The sequence below is a fragment of the Pteropus vampyrus genome, unplaced genomic scaffold, assembly GCF_000151845.1.
Source record: "Pteropus vampyrus isolate Shadow unplaced genomic scaffold, Pvam_2.0 Scaffold67, whole genome shotgun sequence".
In the NCBI taxonomy this organism is placed as follows: domain Eukaryota; kingdom Metazoa; phylum Chordata; class Mammalia; order Chiroptera; family Pteropodidae; genus Pteropus; species Pteropus vampyrus.
This window is the reverse complement of record NW_011888848.1, coordinates 1,242,997-1,261,519: the sequence shown is the minus strand read 5'-3', so window position 1 is coordinate 1,261,519 and position 18,523 is coordinate 1,242,997. Positions and strand designations below refer to the sequence as shown.

The following is an 18,523-nucleotide window of genomic DNA, read 5'->3' as shown; positions in this document are numbered from 1 at the left end:
TGGCTGATGATGTTGAGACCAATAACCACTAAAACTTTCTTTATCAGGGTTCTGTGTTATTTGGCAAGGTGATGGTAGCCAACTGATTAGAAGATTAATATATAGTCAAAAGATAATTTCATAATGTTTGTTCATTTTATTGTCTAAGTTTGATTAATAAATTTGCCACAATTTCAGAACATAATACCCTAATTTTAAAAGACAGTATTAAACATTAAAATAGCTTTGCTTATTTTTAAGGCTATGTTTTTAAGTCACTAAGATATAGAAAAGAGATATGAACCATCAACATCAAAGCCTCGGGTACCACTGTGACTCCTGGGGCTGTGGTTCATGATGAGGGCAGAGGCTCTTATGAACTGGGTAAGCAAAACGTCCTTTTTAATAATGAAGAGAGATAGTGGTAGTTGTAGTGGGTACAGACGGCAATGGGAAAGTCCTTAAAAGTCTTGAGTCTTTTATACTTGATGTTCAGGTCCTAATCAAGAAATATAATTCAATCTTTTGAAAAGAAAGACTCAACTAAAAGCAGAATAAAAAAAAATATCGTGTAAAACTTGTAAACACAGCATTATGAAAAGCAGAAAATAGACTTCATTCATCTGGTTATCCTAAAGAAAAAAAAATCACTAATAGTAAATATACCAGGGTCTTGATTTATACAGTTTTCAAATTGGCAGTATTGAGCTGAGAAGCATAACTGTATCATAACAAGGTAACTGGGTACTCTGATGTCCCTTGGATGGGGGTCAGCATTGCCCTGCCTCCCTGTGTTCCATGTAGACAGATTCTAGGGTATCACTATGCAGCATTCATTCGTTTTTTCTGGAGGGTTGACAGTGCATGGATTATAAAGACCAAGACTCTCATGGTGCAAAGAAAAAAGATGCACCTATTTTCATTTGTGTTCCCCAGATTTTTCAGTCTGATTTACAGAGGCATGGAATCTTAAGTTGTGAAGGTCCTAGCAGCCATATAGAGGCAGCTTGGCATTGTGGAAAGAGAGAAGATCTTGAAATCTGGGTCTGAGTCCCAGCATTGTCTTTTGGTAGATATGTATGAAAGAATGTGGACGAGTCACTTAACTTGTTTGAGCTCAATCCTATCAGAAAAAAAAGAGGTCATATTAAATTGTGCTACTAACTCACAGAGTTACTTTCGAGGATAAATGAGAGAGAATGTATGGAAAATGTAACCCGTAAATTCCTAGGCTGAAACCCTGGCTGTGCTACTGAATGGGACAGTTACCTTGGAAAAAATATTTAAACTTTCTAAACCTTGGTTTCCTCATCTTTTAAGTGGAAATAATAAAAGTAAATATTTCATAGGACTATTGAAATAAGATGTCTTCATTAAGTGTCTGGCATGTTTTAAGAACTGAATAAACTATTTATCATAATTTTTTGTTTTTATCTGAGCCATAGATAGTTCTGTAATCCTTACTGTTTCACACTGAAGTTGATGACTATAATCACTACCTTACTGACAGGGAAGCAGCCTGATCCACTAGGAACAACACATACTAGATGCTGAGATGGCTAGGTCTGAATTCTACTTCTATCACTTAAAAATTACATGAACCTGGGCAAGTTACTTCACCACAGATTCCTCACGTGAAAAATGAGGTGAATAATCAGCTATGATTTGTTGAGGATTTAGTATAGATTTTTTATATGTTATTTTATTTAATTCTTTTCATAACCATAGAGACACAGACAGTGGTAGTGTTGGAATTTGATGCCTGTCTGGCCTGCCCCAGCCCACATGAATATAATCATCTCACTGTACTGCATTCATCTTTCTTATTTTTCATTCCTGATTACCTACCTTGATGAACTGAATAAGGCTTAGAGATGATGTGCCCAACTTACCTACAAAGGTGTTCAGCAAGTTGTAAGGCTCTAAGTAATTAGCAATTATGCTTATTATGTAAGGTATTATTTTCTAGTCCAACAATCATTTAGTCTAGGAATGGCCCTACAGCCCCCATACAACAAGTCTCCAATCTCTGTTTGACTATAGGGTAAAGTCATAGCCTCAAAACTCTGTAATACAAATCTATAAGGATGAAATGAAGAAAAATGATCATGGGCATGGTGACTGACAGCATAGAAAAAGCACCATTCTGACCATACAGCCTAAAGGCTTAACTGCTGAAGCACGATTTTCGACTGCAAAAATGAACTAAAGATTAATGGTAAATCTGTAATGACATCTCACCAAGAAGCAAGGAGGGAAGTGCAATGCTAACGTCAGGATGCATTCACATGTGGAAATCTAGCAGTCAATGTCTTGTAGAATAAAACCAAATGATATATATGGTTGTTATATTATACCTAAAGTTGTAAGCTCGAACTGGGTTCAATGTTCACTAACAGGAAGCTCATGCCAAAAAGCCCACTTTCTTCTGCATTAAATCACATGCCATCAACAGTATTCAAAGTCAACTTTCCTACCATTTACCTTTTTAACTTCTTGCAATCTTTCACTTTCACTACTTAACAAAATGCATTCCCTTGATATCCCATGACTCCAGAATACCAAATCTAAAAGCTTTTTTTTTATAGATCTCATCCTTGTGGTTTTCTTTTTATTAAGAACATTTTGTTGCTCTCCTTTCTTTTAAGTAATTCTTCCTTTAGTGTCTTGGTTTTTCTTTGAGTGTTCACTCTCTTTTGCTGACTCCCTTCCTGTCCCACTCCCTAAATATGGATATTTCTAAAGCGTTTCTTGCTTCACTCTTCCACCCACCATTTTCTATTCCTAAGGTTTCAATGCTTACTCTGTGGCAGTTTGGCTATGTAACCTTTACGTCCATTTATGACACCACCTTAGATTTCTAGTCTCATGTTTCCAACTGTTTGCTACATTATTCAAGTGAAATATAAGGATCACAAATTCAACATAAATAAAATTAAATTTATCATTTATCCTCTTAACTTTCTCCTGACCAAGTTTATCATGCAAAGGCAGAAACTTCAGACCTTTCTTTATCTTCTTTTTCAACTTCAGCTCCTACGTCCAATTTGCACCAAGGCTTGTGTTAAATTTTCATCTCAATATTCTTTAATTTTATTCCCTGGTTGCTTTTTTTTTAAACCTTAACCTGGCCACAATTCCACCCTCATCTTCCACCTTCTGCTTCAAGACTGTCTCTTACCAATTTCTCCTCTACTAGTGTCATCTCTGGCTTTCCCTCTCTGTTCAGATTTTTGTTTGGTACTTATGGCAAACCCTACTGGTGAGATGATCCAACTTTCCTTTTCAGTCTCATTCTCCTTGGTTCACTTCCAGCTTTGAGCTAACTATGTGACACAGTCTAACCAATGAGACATGATAGAAGGCCACTGTGAAATTCATGGCAAAATTTTTGTTTTCTTAATATGGATGCTTCTCCCTTTATCTTCCCTACCGATTAGATTAGATAGATGTAGATATAGATATAGATATAGATATAGATATAGATTAGACAGATACAGATACAGATATAGATTATAGATATAGATATAGATTAGATATAGATATAGATATAGATATAGATATAGATATAGATATAGATATAGATGATATAGTTATAGATGTAATGGTTGGACATGAAGTCTTTCTTTCAACCATGAGAGAAAGGCCAAGAGATTCAGAGACTTCCATAGTAACATCATTGAATTATAAAAATAGCACCATCTACTGCCTTCTCTGAACTTCTCTATGTGAGAAAAATAAACTCATATTCTAACTCCCATAGAAAACATGGAGCTTTCTCTGATATTTTGTCAGTTCAATTCAAATAATCTTATAAAAATTCTCTACAGTTGGACATTTCTTAAATTTTATATATTTTCAAAAAAAAAACATTTGGTAATAACGCCAAATTGTCTGGTGGTAATACACATCAAATGATGAATACAAAAATCTTCAATGGCTTCCTAATCCCCACACCAAATATTCAAAATGCCCCATAATATAACTTTGATAAAAAAAAAAAATTAGCCTTATATAACTTTTCTATATTTAACCTATTTCCTTGGTAAATGAAATATTATTGTTCCTTAAGTGAATCCTGTCATTTTCTACTTGCCTAATATTGTTCGTACCATTTCTTCTTCTTGGAATGTGTAATGTCTTGCTCTTAATCTTATCTTCTAAAGACTACTCATTTATCAAGTCCTAGCTCAAGGGACAACTCTTCCAGTCTCCAGTGTTTATTAAAATAGTAGAATGTTCACTTTTCTAACATCTCTTGGCATAGCTATTTAAGACATATAGTTTTCTTATTCAGGCATCCATGAGATTATCAGATCCTTAAGGGTAGTAATGATATAACAACATCCTATTCTAACATTCAATAAATATTTATCGAGCCCTTACTGTTCTAGGTGATGGTGGTATGAACAAGAAAGACCATGCACTTGGAGTTTACATTTCAAGAAGGGACACATTTTATAGATAACAAGAAAGTAAATAAATAAACAAATAGGATAATCTCAGATTTAGACTGGATAGTTAGGGAAGTTCTCCCTGAGGAGGTATTTGAGATGAAATCTCAATGATAAGAAGAACCCCATCAGAAGAAGACCAGAAGAGAGCAAATAGAAAATCATCATCAAGTTGGAGTGAGTGTGGTATGTTTGAAAAACACATGAAACACAGCATGGCTGGAGCATAGTGGGTGGAGGGGAAGACCAGTGTGAGACGAGGTTATAGAGGTAGACAAGGCCCAAATCTTGAAGGTCTGTGTAGGCCAAGCAAAGTGGTTTGAATTTCATTCTGAGGTTTAAAACAGGGGAGTAACATGATCCAATTTATAACGTAAAATGATCTCTCTGGCTGCTGTGCAGAAAATGGATTATACAGGCTTAAGAATGGAAGCAAGATTGATTGGAAGACTACCACAGTAATCAAGAACATGAGATGTAGCAGGTTGAATTTGGTGGTAGCAGAAGAGAGAAAGAGAAAAGTGGAGACACATATAGTCTCTATAGTATTAAGCATGGAATATTGAACAAGGTCGATGCTCAATATACATTGCTAAATATATGTCCAAGAGTTTCAAGATAGTATCACCTTCTTAATTTCTAAATTATCTTCAATTTTTCCCAATTTGATTCACATATTACACCTTAATATATTCCTGTTTGAAACTTAGGAAGCCAAAGAGAAAATAAAAGAACTTGATATTCAAGGAATAATATAGATCCCATAACGGAAAGTCAGCCAACAAAGAGCTGAAATGATGGAATGACATATTATTAAGTTAATTATGAAAAGAAATAAATTACTTGAAATGAATGATAATGAGAAGAATTCAAAATCTTCGATAGGATAAAGATAGGGTATTCAAAATATAAAAATTTTTAAAAAAAAAAAAAAAAAAAAGACAGTCTCCATCCACACCAGCTGGAATAGAGTGCCAATAGAGGATGTGGGTAAAATTAATTTTCATGAAATTGAAGACTTTTCCAGTTCTAACTTACTCTGATTTTTCTGGGAATAATTCCAGAAAAATCATTTTATTATCTTGATATAATAAATTTCTAATCAGTAGCTAATACTATTTTACTAGAAAGAAATGTTTATAAAATGCTAAGAGCATTGAACGCGATCTGCCTTGTCTCTAAATCAGAAATCTGAGAAAAGACAGGCAATTTGGTAGGTTCTCATTCTCTTTCATGTGTACTTGCCAGGACATTTAGATTTTTACTTGTGAAGATTTGTCCTGCATTATTAATTCAATCCAAATTCCTTCAATACAAAACAAAATCCAGGGGAAAATAGGATCATTTTTTTGCCACTTTCCACCCGAAATGTTAAATGGCCCCTGAATTGTGTGAAACTTGGCCCCAGTCAGTGTGAAAACTGGCTGAAATCTGTATGAAAGGCAGTCTGGGTTCATCAAAGTAGTTCATGAACTTTGGCCAAGCTTCCAAGAAACCTGGTCCAAGTCTTAGTTTGTAATGCAACATGAAACCAGGTGAATTTCACACAGTGTCAGGTTTCATCCTGAAAATTTGGCCTAGCTTTATAATCAATCATCACTTTTTGGAACGATGAAAGCCAACACACCTTTTTGAAAATGAGGACTGCATGCATACTGATGACAGCTAAGCTGTGAACCACCCCTTTACTTCCTTTGCCAAAAGAAGATTTCTCAGAACGGAAACAGTCTCTCTCTTACCTGGAAAGGGCAAGTTGAGTGATTTTGATATTACGTGTAGAAAGAAATGATACTCAATACATGGAGACATGCCATGTGAAATAATCACCACATACAAAGTAAGTGGCTATACTCTAATCATTTAAGGTTATGAGAATTTTATTTCATTCACATCCATGACATATATCATGATGTTTAATCTCCTCAACTATAAGATGAGCTTTTAGCTTGAAGCTAGTCATCAGCTAGGATAACTGCCGTGAGAAATGAAATGCTCTGAGGCATAATCATTATTTCTATATGAAGAACAGAAAGGAAAAGATAAAAAGCATAACTTTTTATCTTGTTTAATAAATATAAAAGAGATAAGACTACAAACTTCTCAAGTAAAGCTCTATTGCGGTGTATATACGTGAATTGAATTATTATGCACAGTAACAAAAAAATTCTACACAATTGTGTTTTCAACCTGAAAATTTTAAATGTGTTTTTCCACTGTAAAAAAATGACTCTCTTCAACCAAATACTTGCTTTTGTGCATAGTGACATGAGAAAATTGAGAGGTATGTCTGCACAGAGCCACTACATCATTGGAACAGTATGTCTGAACATTTGGGTAATAAGGCACAGATGTGAAGCAGAGGACTTGGCACTACCAAGGTAACAACAAAGCATTCACCATTGTGTTATAATGGTTAAAAGAGCCACGTCTGAGAGGAATAAAAGAATGTCCCTCCTCCCTGGAATACTAAATTATATAACACCTTTTATTTGCTTAAAAATCTATAAAAAAAAATAAGAAATTCAAATAAGTATTAGTCAAACATGATGAATAAAAATATAAAGTGCATTAATATTTTCATGTATAATATAACATATTTATGCGATAGCACATAAAATTTAACTGCAGAAAAAAGCCAAATTCAATAGGAATCCACAAGGCCTTTATACGGCAAAATGCTGTATGTAAGTCTGAAGGACCCAATGGCCATTGAAAAGGTATTATTGTTGACTCTTAGTAGGAATTCTGGTCCTTAATCAGTAAGGCTATTATTTGCTGTAGAGTGTTCTAGTTACAGGTATCAAGTTAAGATAATGCAACGAGATACACACATTAGTTATTATTAAGGTTATTTCACTAATAACTAGTATGGTATTTTTGCCAGCTATTATGAAACTATGTGACACAAAGGCAGTTATGAAGCTAGAACTATCTTCGTTCAATAAGTTTGGAGCTGAAAACTAATTTTCTACTCAGGATTGGAAGAATACAACTTACCCGAGGTCCTTGATCACCTTGTTCTCCCTGTAGGGTAGAAAAATGAGATGATAGTAGTTTTAGCACTAAGTCTGTATATGATGCTCATTAAAAAGATCAAAATAAAACATAGTATATAGGTCATAGCAATATGAATTTCCACTAACTTAGTTTGTTTCTACAATTCGTATTCTTACCTTATCACCTTTTGGACCAGGAGGACCCTGAAAAAAAGACAAAAAAAAAACATTTTTAAAATACATTTTTACACATTATAGCTTGAAAGATGAACTAGGGTTAGTTGCAAGATTCATGTAAAGGACATAGAGATATAGCTGTTAATGAAATTTCTCAAGGTATTTTGGGTTCTAAACTATAATTATAATATGGTTAGAATATAAGACATACATGGTATAATGTATAATGATATGTACATATATCATTATATCCACATGTATATGCATGTATATATACATATATATATACACACACACATACAGAAAAGTATACATGTCATAAGTATATTATATGCTGAATATATTTTCATAAACTGAACACACCTCTCTATGCAAGTAGATCCAGCTAAAGAAACCCAGAAATGCAAATTGTGACATTTCCTCTTCATTACTCTCCACCAACAGTAACCACTATTTCTGACTTCTGACCAAATAGATTAGTTTATGAACTTTATATAAATGGAATCATATTGAATGTCTGGCATCTTTTGCTCAAAATATGTGAAATTCATGCATAATTTTTTGTGCAGTTGTAAATCATTTTTCTTACTGCTTTAAAATATTCCATTGTGTGAATAAACCATTATTTGTTCATCCTACTTTTGATGGCCATTTTTTTCCATGAGTTTCTAGGTCTTGACTATTACAAATAATGCTGCTATAAATATCTTAGTATTTGTCTTTTGATTAAAAATTGTATGTATTTCTTTTTATGTGTATGGAGTAACATTTGGCAAGTGATATTTTATGCATTTCTGTTGGGTATATATCTAGGAGTGATATTGTTAGGTTATAGAAAATACATATGTTCAGATTTAGTAGATACTGTCAAATAGTTTTCCAATGTGGTTCTAACAATGTATGAGAACTTCAGTTCCCCTATATCATCACCAATACTTGGTATTTTCCATCTTTTTCACATTAGGCATTCTGGCGGGAGGTACAGTAGTTTTATATTGCATTTTAATTTGTATCTCCCCAGTGATTAATTAAGTTGAACTCCTTTTAGGTATTGGCCACTTTGCATTCTCCTCCATAAAGTGTTCACGTCTTTTGCCCTTTTTCTATTGAGTTGTCCTATTGATTTGAGTTCCTTATATATTATACAACATATTACATACTGTAAAACTATATGTACACACATACATCTATATGTATATGTGTGTGCGTGTATATATATATATATATAGAGAGAGAGAGAGAGAGAGAGAGAGAGATAGAGCATGTAAATATATTCTCTCTGCATATTATGTTTTTATTTTCTTAAAGGTGTTTTTAATAAACAGAATTTTTAATTTTAGTAAAACTCAATTTAACAGTTTTTCTCTTTATAGTTAATTATTTTTGTGTTCCACTTAAGAAATCTTTGCCTACTCCAAGATCATGAAGAGATTCTTCTGTGGTGATTCTAAAAGCTTTATTACTTTATTTTTGTATTTAGATCTGAATTCATGGAGAATTTATTTTGTGCAAGATGTGAGGTCAAAGTCAAGATGCTTTTTTCCCACATGTGGATATCAAATTAATCCAACACCATTTATTGAAAATGCATCTTTTTCCTCAATCTAGTACAGTATTACCTTTGGCATAAATTAGATGACCATATATATGTGGATATTTTTAGGAATTTCTGTTTTGTTGCATAGCTACCTATTCTTGAGCCACACTGAGATTTAATTTACCTTTCAATGAAAATACTAGTAGGAAATACTAATTCTAGAGGCATCAATACTTTTTTCCCCCTAGCTCTTAAAAATGAAATCATGTTTCGGGGCTCAGACTGCCTGAGGAATTGGAACATTTCACACTTACCTACAGTGTCTCACTTTTACTTTTAGTAGGGCTGGGAGACAAGGAGAAGTCTAGACCAAAATTAAAACCAATGTTCTAGCAAAGTACCCTTCTTAGATCCTTCTTAGTGGAAACTTCTGTCACTTGAAGTGGGCATGTAGGAATGCTCTGCCTACTAAAATATCTCCTCTTAAGTATCAGGGGCAGAGGAACTGCACCAAACACATTCCCATTCTCAGTTGTGGCACTTCCATTAATAGTTGTGAGGTTATCATAAAATTAGAAATAACAATAACATCATGTCTTATATTTCCTATATTTTACCATCAACAAAGAACCTGTTGCAGCATTTAATCTTCTCCCAATCTAATAAAGAAAATATTATATTAATACTTTTATATAAGCCTAAAATCAAACAAACATTATCATGGGTAGGCCTCTTGTAAGTGAATTAGCCTGGATTTTAAATTTGCCTGTGGGAATTTAAAAACTGTGGTTTGGGATGCTAAGTGTTAGGACACAGCTTTAGCACTAGATTCTCAGGAAGAATGATGACTCTGTGCCTGCCTTCAACAGATGCCTTCCAAAATGCCTCCCAACTGCATTTCCCACAGAGGTGGATCTTGGGGACAGTGGTCCCAAGATCTCAAGTTCAAAATAAGAGAAAGAGAAATTATAGGGGATCAGCAAGGGGAAGAGGGGGCTAAGATAACAGAATCAAATAGACAAATCCTCTTATCACTTTCCCAGAAAATAATTTTGCCATTAAAAAGAGTAGGCTAGGGAAATTAATTTTCTTAATGTTTTCAGTAAATTTTTAATGCTTTTGTTAATGTTTTCATTAATGAATGAATAATAAATCAAGTAGTGAGTAATTAGTACAGTCCGTGTGCCAACCTCTGTAAAATTAAGTTTAATGAATTTACTTGGTCATTTAAAACACACACAAAATGCTCACCAATACTCTGTAAGTAGAATTTTATTTTTGGTGGGGCCAAAGGCAATCCAAAGAAAAGAATGAGAAGATACCTACCATCGAGTTTAAGAAATACAATGGAGATTCTAACTTTTATTTAAATAGCATGTTATTTAACTCTATTTTTATACACATTTGTTGAATGCCTACAGAGAGTTTGGCAATGGTCTAATCACTAGTTAATACGGTGGGCGAAGCTGATTAGAAAAGCTTAATAGTCTGATCTGGAAGAGCTAAATAGTCTAGTGCTAGAGTCAAATACTCCCCATATACTAGCACTAAGAGAAAAAATCACCCCTAGAAAATCCAGCTATTGTAAAGTCATTTATAGTTAATGTGGACCCCTCCCTAGCTTTCAACCCACCTTCTTCCCAAAAGCTTCTCCTCCTTAAAGTTCTATTTGCTTTTTCTGGTGAGATTTTCAAGGGCAAGCCTCTCGCTTTACCAGTCTTCTAAAGTCACTTTGTTAGGTTCTATGAGGTGTTTGAAGTCAAAGCTTTTCTGAAATAATTTTACAGTGGGGAACAAAGATGACTTTTTTCCCCCTCAAAGTCCAATTATTAATGCCAAAGCTACATGTGTCAACTAGAGCTCTTCAGACAGTTTGCCATAAGCAAGGATGCTTAATTCGTGAACACATGAAAATTTGCATTCACAATTGAGCAATAAATACTGCTGCTACAGAAGGGAGAGTTTCTGAGCAGACAGAATGGCGTCCTGGCACCTGCCAGCTCAAGACAGAACTGAAGCAGAGGTCAACCTCCATTCACAGCTGTGGTGCCTGCTTCGGACACTCCAGACCCCACTTGTGCTCTTGGGATTAATGGCAGGTGTTTTTCTTCTGCTCAGACGGAAATCCCACTCTTCATTCTGAATTAGACCTTCTTCACTGCAAATATCGGTTAAATGTGAAGAAAAAATGTAGGCTACCTTAGTAAATACATATAATATTTCAAAATTTGGGAACCATGGTTCTTTTCTAAGTCAAAACATTACAAATAAAAGAAAGGTTTCTTTGATTATTAACTTTTAAAATTAAAGCTGGGTCATCATTTAAGTTATTTTTCGTCTTTAAAGAAAAACTCACTAGTATTAACTAAAGGATTGGTGGCAATACAAATTAATGAATTATTTAAATTACAGAGTATTTTTCAATTGCATTTTGTGGCTTCCAACTACACCAACATGTTTGTTGTGCAGGTATCAGCATCAGTGACTGACTAGTAACTATTTGAAGATAAAACTTTGTCACTCAACATGGTTGAGGTCAACGAAAAGTAAATGTGGGAAAATTAGTGGTCATAAATAAGTGAAGAGTGAGTCAGTTTTATACAATTCTTTTGGGATTCTTGTTCTCGTCTAGTCTAGCATGCTGGAGTCAGATCTTTTAGAATCTCCACTAAAATCAACAAATATATTTGAAATAATTTTCTAACTAGTTTTATATAATTAGCTTTATTTACATAAATTTTAAAGTTGCTAAAATGTTTTTATTATTAGTGCTACTACTCAGTAGTTGGAACATTTCTTTTAGAGTTTTGTTAGAGTATTACTGATTTACTAAAAAGTATTTCAAAATTTCAGTGACAAATTTTAAATTACCCCTATTCAAATGACTTTATGGTAATAATCTTTTTATTAGTGCCAAGCCTTTAATGTGGATCTTAGCCTATACCAATTTCAGTCTCTCAAAAATCTATTTCTATTCAAATAACTAAGATTTTAGCTTGTTTTCCATGTTCCATTATCTATTTCAATTAAATGATAAAACCAAACTAAAAGCACAGTGAGTAAGAGGCAAAATAAATGAGATTCAGGAAAATATTGGATTTCAATCTACATAAAAGTAATTGAACTATAGCTGGAAAACAGATATATTCATAAGGGTTGGATGTCCCAATAAAGGCCTTTCATTCACTACAACTATAAATTTTGCCTACTTTGAACTGGCAAGAGCAAAGAGGGAATAATTTTTAAAAGATGGCAATCATGAAAACAAAATTAAATTCTGCTAGAGGTCAAAAAAATGAAAAAGGAACAAACCCTGGAAATTCTTGGCAGCCAGAGCTGCCGGGATAAGAAGGAGGTTATGATTTCTATCCTTGAAAATCGTAGGTCATTTTTATTCTTGAAATATAACCAACCTTTTCCTGATTAATCTTTTCATTACTATAGAATTATGAGACAAGCAAGTTTCATTTTCTAAGCATTTACAGCTCACGATTAGCCAGGCGACGTGGTTCGAGTCTGGAGGAGGGACATGTAAATTTAATTATACAGTGGAATAAACACTGTGTTATGAGAATACAGAGAGGAAAGAAGGTAGGAGAGCTGGAGTTTAAAAGATGATATTGCAACTGGCTCTTGAAAGTTGGCCAGAGATAACGGGGACTGGGAAGGAATGAAGCAGATCGTGAAGAAGAGAAGAACATGCGTAAGTATGAGAGAACATCGCTATCAGAGAAAGGTGAGGAGTTTAGAGTGTTAAGAACATAAGTGGTGTGTGAGCGGAGTTGGCGAATAGTAGGAAAGAGAGATCTGGGAAGGCTGGCTCACAATCCGTAGGTCCCTGGGCTGGATTCTGTCATCAACATAACAAGATGACAGTGAGATCAAGCGTGATTTATGGGACTCTGAAAATATGGAATATTATTCTTCTTAGGAAGCTGTTATCTTGGTCCAGGAGAGAGATGGTAAAGATCTGAATTAAGATCATGACAACAGGGACACAGAGAAAGTTCTAGATTCAGAACATATGTCTAAGGTAGAACCAATAAGACCAGTTAACAGATTGGACATGGTGGCCATGGACAGATCATCAACATAGTTTAAGAACTCCTGCTCATTCGAAATTTCACAATTTAGTGCATCTGCAGAAAAGCATTGCCTTAAGATGGTTCAATCCTGATAAACACAGCAGCTCCAGAGCCAAGTGAACCATATAGAGTTTTAAATCTGGTTTTAGGGGTGTATTTCAAATCCAGACAGATTGTTGGCAGCTTTGGCTGACTTAATCAGAAATAGCTGGGAGAGAGAATTCTTTATTATCAATGTTGGGCAAAAGGAGCACAGATGATGTATGGTGGCCACACTGTGCTGCCACCAGGCAGAGGCCATCCTTCTTCTGTGTTAATTTACGAATAAAGTACACCTTTATTACATTTTCCTTCCTCTACTTTTTAGACTGCAAAATGAAAATAGGCTTACTTATCTTTTAAAAGTCATAATTTCCTTAAGTCTTTTAAGGATAAAGAAGACAGAGTCTGCTGTACTGGCCGTTCTCTGGGAGCAGAGCACGACCTCAGCGGTCACTGCGTGTCTGACGTGTCTGTGCTCAGGCGCTCCTGCAAATGTTACTTTATCAATGTTCAGTCTCCCGGGGAGGAAAAGAAATGGGGGAAATCCAGTTTTCCCCAGTCCAAGTAGGATAGAAGCCTCAATTCTACCGATTGTGAGGTATTTGCCTGTTCTTTTGCTGCATCATTGACGTGGCCATTTTGCCAGTAAGATAGACGCTCTTATTCGTACATTCATGAAGAAAATGAATATGGACCATGGTTTTTAGCAGGTATCTGAAACAGCAGAAAATCATATTGCAAATAGTATTAACAATAGTGTTTCCAGTGTTCACCTGAAAAATGGGGACTCTACCTATTTACATGTGAAAAAACCTTCCAAACTTGTGAATAAAGTGTTTTATGCAGTTTGCAGAGGTTCACCTCCATTTAAAATGTGAGCATGTGTGCTTCCAAGTATATACCTCCACCTTGAGTTCGTATATATAGTTCTCCACTTTACTAGCATAATGTATTTTTTAGGGACATTTCTTTCTCAAGTCACCTTTTTTTTTTTTTTTGGCTTATACTATAGACTTTCAACTTTGTAAATAACTTCAGATAGTAATGCATAAATTTTAAACTTTTTATGGAAAATCTGATGTGAAAATGTGTAACTTCCTATGTATTAGAGATCAATGTGTGTGTGTACGTGTGTGTACGTGCGTGCGTGCATGCGTGCGTGCCTGTGTGTGTGTGTGTGTGTATGTGTGTGTGTGTGTATTAACCTCTGTGAACTTCAATCTCTTCATCTGTAAAATGGGGAGAATAATGCTTACTGTTTGGCTAAAATGAAACACTGTCCATGAAGTGATCTGTTGAATGTCTGATCTACCAATAGTACTGATTACTAAGTATACATACACTCAATATTTTTAATATTTTTAATATTTTAAACTTTTAATAATTTTTAACAAAAAATAAAATTTCTTTTTCAGATACTTGACCCGAGGATGAAGAAAGTAAATATAGTGATTTCCTAAAATGTGGTGAGAAATGTGTTAGGTGGATGGTTGAAAACATTTGGAGAATATGCAGTTTTAACATAGGTTTACCTCAATGTTCAGGAACTATTACCAAACAAAACAAAGCAAAACAAAAATTCATTGTAGTTTCAGCCACATTACTTTAATGGCTAAACAAGCCTAAACTTCTAGGCCTGGAACTACCTAGTCAACCCTTGCATGTAGTAGGTGCTCAATCAATTCTTACCGAACTGAAACACCAGAAAGAAAAGAATGCAATAAAATTCTGTGTTCAAAGCAGCGACACATAAAGAATTATACAAGAACCAGATTCGACATTGCTACAGAAGAACGGTGTTTATTAAAGTGTCAAACTCTGCTAAGCCAGGGAAGGGAATTATAGCTATAAACAGATTTATAGCTTCAGACTTTACACCTTTCATTTTGCATTGATGATTAAGAGACAAAGCAGAAAAGGAGGTAGGTATAAACCGAAATTTAGAACACCAAAACCAAGCCCATTTATTACAAAACTAATTTTTACAGCTATTATTTTCTGGGCATTTTCTGTGGTAAGATGGTAACTCTAAGCTCTTTTGTGGTATCAGTTTCAGTCCTAAACAAGGAACTGTATGTGCCTATGATCAGTCTTAAGTCATAAGCAGCTGCCATAAGGAAACAATTAGTGGGGTCTAGCACTAAAAGAAAACTTAGCAAAACCAAACATTTAAAAAGGACTCTCAAAAGTAGGGCTGATGTAGCTTAGCTCAATGGAGTTAAGGGCTTATAAAACAGCAGGAATCAGGGGAAGCTCACTCTGGCTTTCTTTTCTAACACAATACAAATTAAATACAGCCAAATTACCACTCCTGCCGATCAAAACCAAGGGGGCTCGTCTTTCTAGCATCATTCCTTGCCTCTAAATGTTTTTAAGGGATTGCTAGAACTTTTTGTTTAACTTTGCATTTTTAAACTTATTTTTAAGAGGTCAAATAAAATGAACTCCATGGTGAAAGACTTGGAATCCTAAACATTCCTTTTGTGGAAAGAAAGTATCAACTGGCTCTCTCAATGCCCACAGTAGCCCCTGTGATTTTACAGCTAACGGTGTCAGCTATGCTACAATACTCTTTGTGTCCTCAATATAATTCAAATGTATTCAGAGGTACATGCATCTTTAAACCTTGAGCTTCATTTATAATCGCCTGTTTCAGCATGTTTCCTAAGTACTGTCCCTACATAATTTTGCCCAGGCTGCCTAAGAAAGCCTCTTTTGAAGATCAGTTCGATTCTTTGCTTCACTTGTAGTTTCTTTCCTTTTATTTTTTTTAATGCCTACAGCACCTGGTATTCCAAAGTGGTCTCCCATCCAAGTACTAACCAGGCCCGACCCTGCTTAGCTTCCAAGATCAGACAAGATCTGGCACGTTGAGGGTGGCATGGCCGTAGACTTCACTTGTAGTTTCTTATAGAACAATATTGATTTTGTAAAGGGCAACTGAGCACAACACAGGAATAAGAGTAAGGTGTCCCTTTGAGTCTAAGAAGATATGCAGAAGGAATGAAAAACACAACTGTTTGATGAGGCTAGGAGAGCCTGAATCCCAGGGTATGTCTATGATTCTCAAGCTTCCAATGTAAATTAGAGTCCAGTCTCCTTCATTTTCAGCTGATGACTAAAAAGATTAAAATTTTTTAATGTAACCTACTACAACTACCATGCTCTCTGGCTCCAGATTTTTCTGTATCTTCACCCTCCGCTCTCTGTGGAGTGAAGATCATATTGTACATGTCCACCTCTTGCCTCCTCCCCAACCTTGCCCTGCTCCTTATTATTGCTCTCACCCCTTCCACCATTACGGTTCCCTCGGATTCTTCCCCTTGGTTTCCACACATGTTCATCCACCCTCTCCTAAAGTCAAGGGGAAGAAATGTGGCCTTGGCCTTTTATTCCCTCATTTGAAAGTCCTACCTTATACTTACTATTTCTACCTAACTTCCCTAAATAATTGATTGGTCATGGAAAGAAAGAAAATTGGATTCGAAGAAAGAGAAAAGAGGTAACAGAGTAGACATCATATTTTTAGTCTGGTTTTGAGAAAGATAAAGTAACAAGAGCTGAAATACATATTGGTCCTGGGGGCATTTCTTTCCCTTAAGAAGAAGAAAACCGAGCTATGAGAAGGGAAATTGCTGAGCCAGTCCTTAGGGCACTGGAAAGGAGTTACCCTAGGCTAAGCTAAAACTCAATAAACCAGCGTTTTGGGGAGAAAGGGTTGACAAAGTTCATAAATGTTGAGATTGCTCAAATTTGTGTCTAAACCTTTTGTTTTTTTTTTTTTCTTTTTCACTTTACTCCCTTCATCAGCTATTGAATATATCCTCAAGGCTTTAACTATTACCTGATTTATGTCCTAAATTCTTTTCCAGAATGGAAAACAGCTCACCAGATGTCGAAACCAAGATATGCCATCTTCAGCTCAACTTAACATTCTTAAACCAAGCTTCTCGATTTCTACTTCAAACCAGTCATGACTCCTGACTTCCGTATTTTTTTTTTGTTGTTGTTAAACACACCACTACCTCTTCCATGCCTACATGCTCAGCATTATGTTTGATTCCATAAATAGATTCTATTGCCAAATCCAATTTCATTCTCCACAAATTCCCTTGAATCTACCTTTCCATGTTGGTTGCTGGCACTCATGTTCCTAAAAAACAGGACTAGTCTACAAGCCTCTCCTAGTCTTCCCTTACTCTACTCCATCCCACACACTTTTGTCAGATTATGTTTTCTAAAGCACATGTCTGAACATATTTACCAGCTCAAAAAACAGCAAGGGCCCGTCTGCAATCCACAGTGAAAAAGTTGTTATAGGAAACCATCTTCCACCGACGTAAAAGCTGTGCAGTGACAGGTGTGGGGAATCCAGCCAATCACACTTGACCTGCTGATCAACCAAACACTATCTGCCTCTTAATATAGTGAACTAGGAGGTACAACACACTTTCATAAGACAGTCTCCCTAAAACCTGAACCAGAGCCTCATGGAATTGACAGTTTACAAGAAATACTGAAGACAGGGGAACAAGTAAAACAACACCGTGAGGAAGTCATTAGACTAGCGTATAATGTGGGGGCATTCTGTATATAGGATGAATGTTCTGGAAAAATTGATGATATGAAAAAATAAAGAGAGAAGAAAGACAACTATAGAGTAAAAGAGGTTGAAGAGTTATAGCGATTAAATGTCCAATGTGAGTTTGGGGTTTTAATTAAAATGAACTACCTGTAAAGAGACATTTTTGAGACAATTAGGAAATTTGAATATGACTGGGTATGATATTGAAGAATTACTGTTAATTTTATTAGGGTTGATAATGAAATGATGGTTATGGTTTAAAAGAACAAATATTTTCTTTATTTTTTCCAACTTTCCCCCCACTCCTCCCCTTTGTCAGCCATCTATGAGCTGTATCTATGAGCCTGTTTCTGCTTTGCTTTGTTTATTTGTTTTGTATTTTAGATTCCAGATGCAGGTGAGATCATATAGTATTTGTCTTTCTCTGTCTGACTTATTTCACTTAGCATAATACCCTCTAGTTCCATCCACGTCATCGCAAATGGCAAGATTTCATTCTTTTTTATTGCTGAGTAATATTCTATTATATATACATATATTGTATGTATATATAGAATATGTATATCTGTACTTCATGTGTGTGTATCTATGCACTCTAACTGTATGCAACCCCACGCGCGCGCGCGCACACACTCTCTCTCTCTCTCTCTCTCTCTCTCTCTCTCTCT

At 35.2% G+C, this 18,523-nt stretch overlaps 1 protein-coding gene and 1 pseudogene across 1 annotated transcript in view; both read right to left on the bottom strand.

Moving 5' to 3' along the window:
* COL25A1 (collagen type XXV alpha 1 chain) overlaps positions 1-18,523 on the bottom strand; it is a 422,098-nt gene that overhangs the window by 121,804 nt on the left and 281,771 nt on the right. Inside the window, exons 6-7 of the mRNA XM_023531414.1 lie at positions 7,607-7,633; positions 7,431-7,457 (exon numbers count right to left, since the gene is read on the bottom strand). Coding sequence (XP_023387182.1) covers positions 7,431-7,457; positions 7,607-7,633 — 54 coding nt within the window. The remainder of the gene's footprint in view (positions 1-7,430; positions 7,458-7,606; positions 7,634-18,523) is intronic.
* LOC111740739 lies at positions 16,045-16,163 on the bottom strand (annotated as a pseudogene).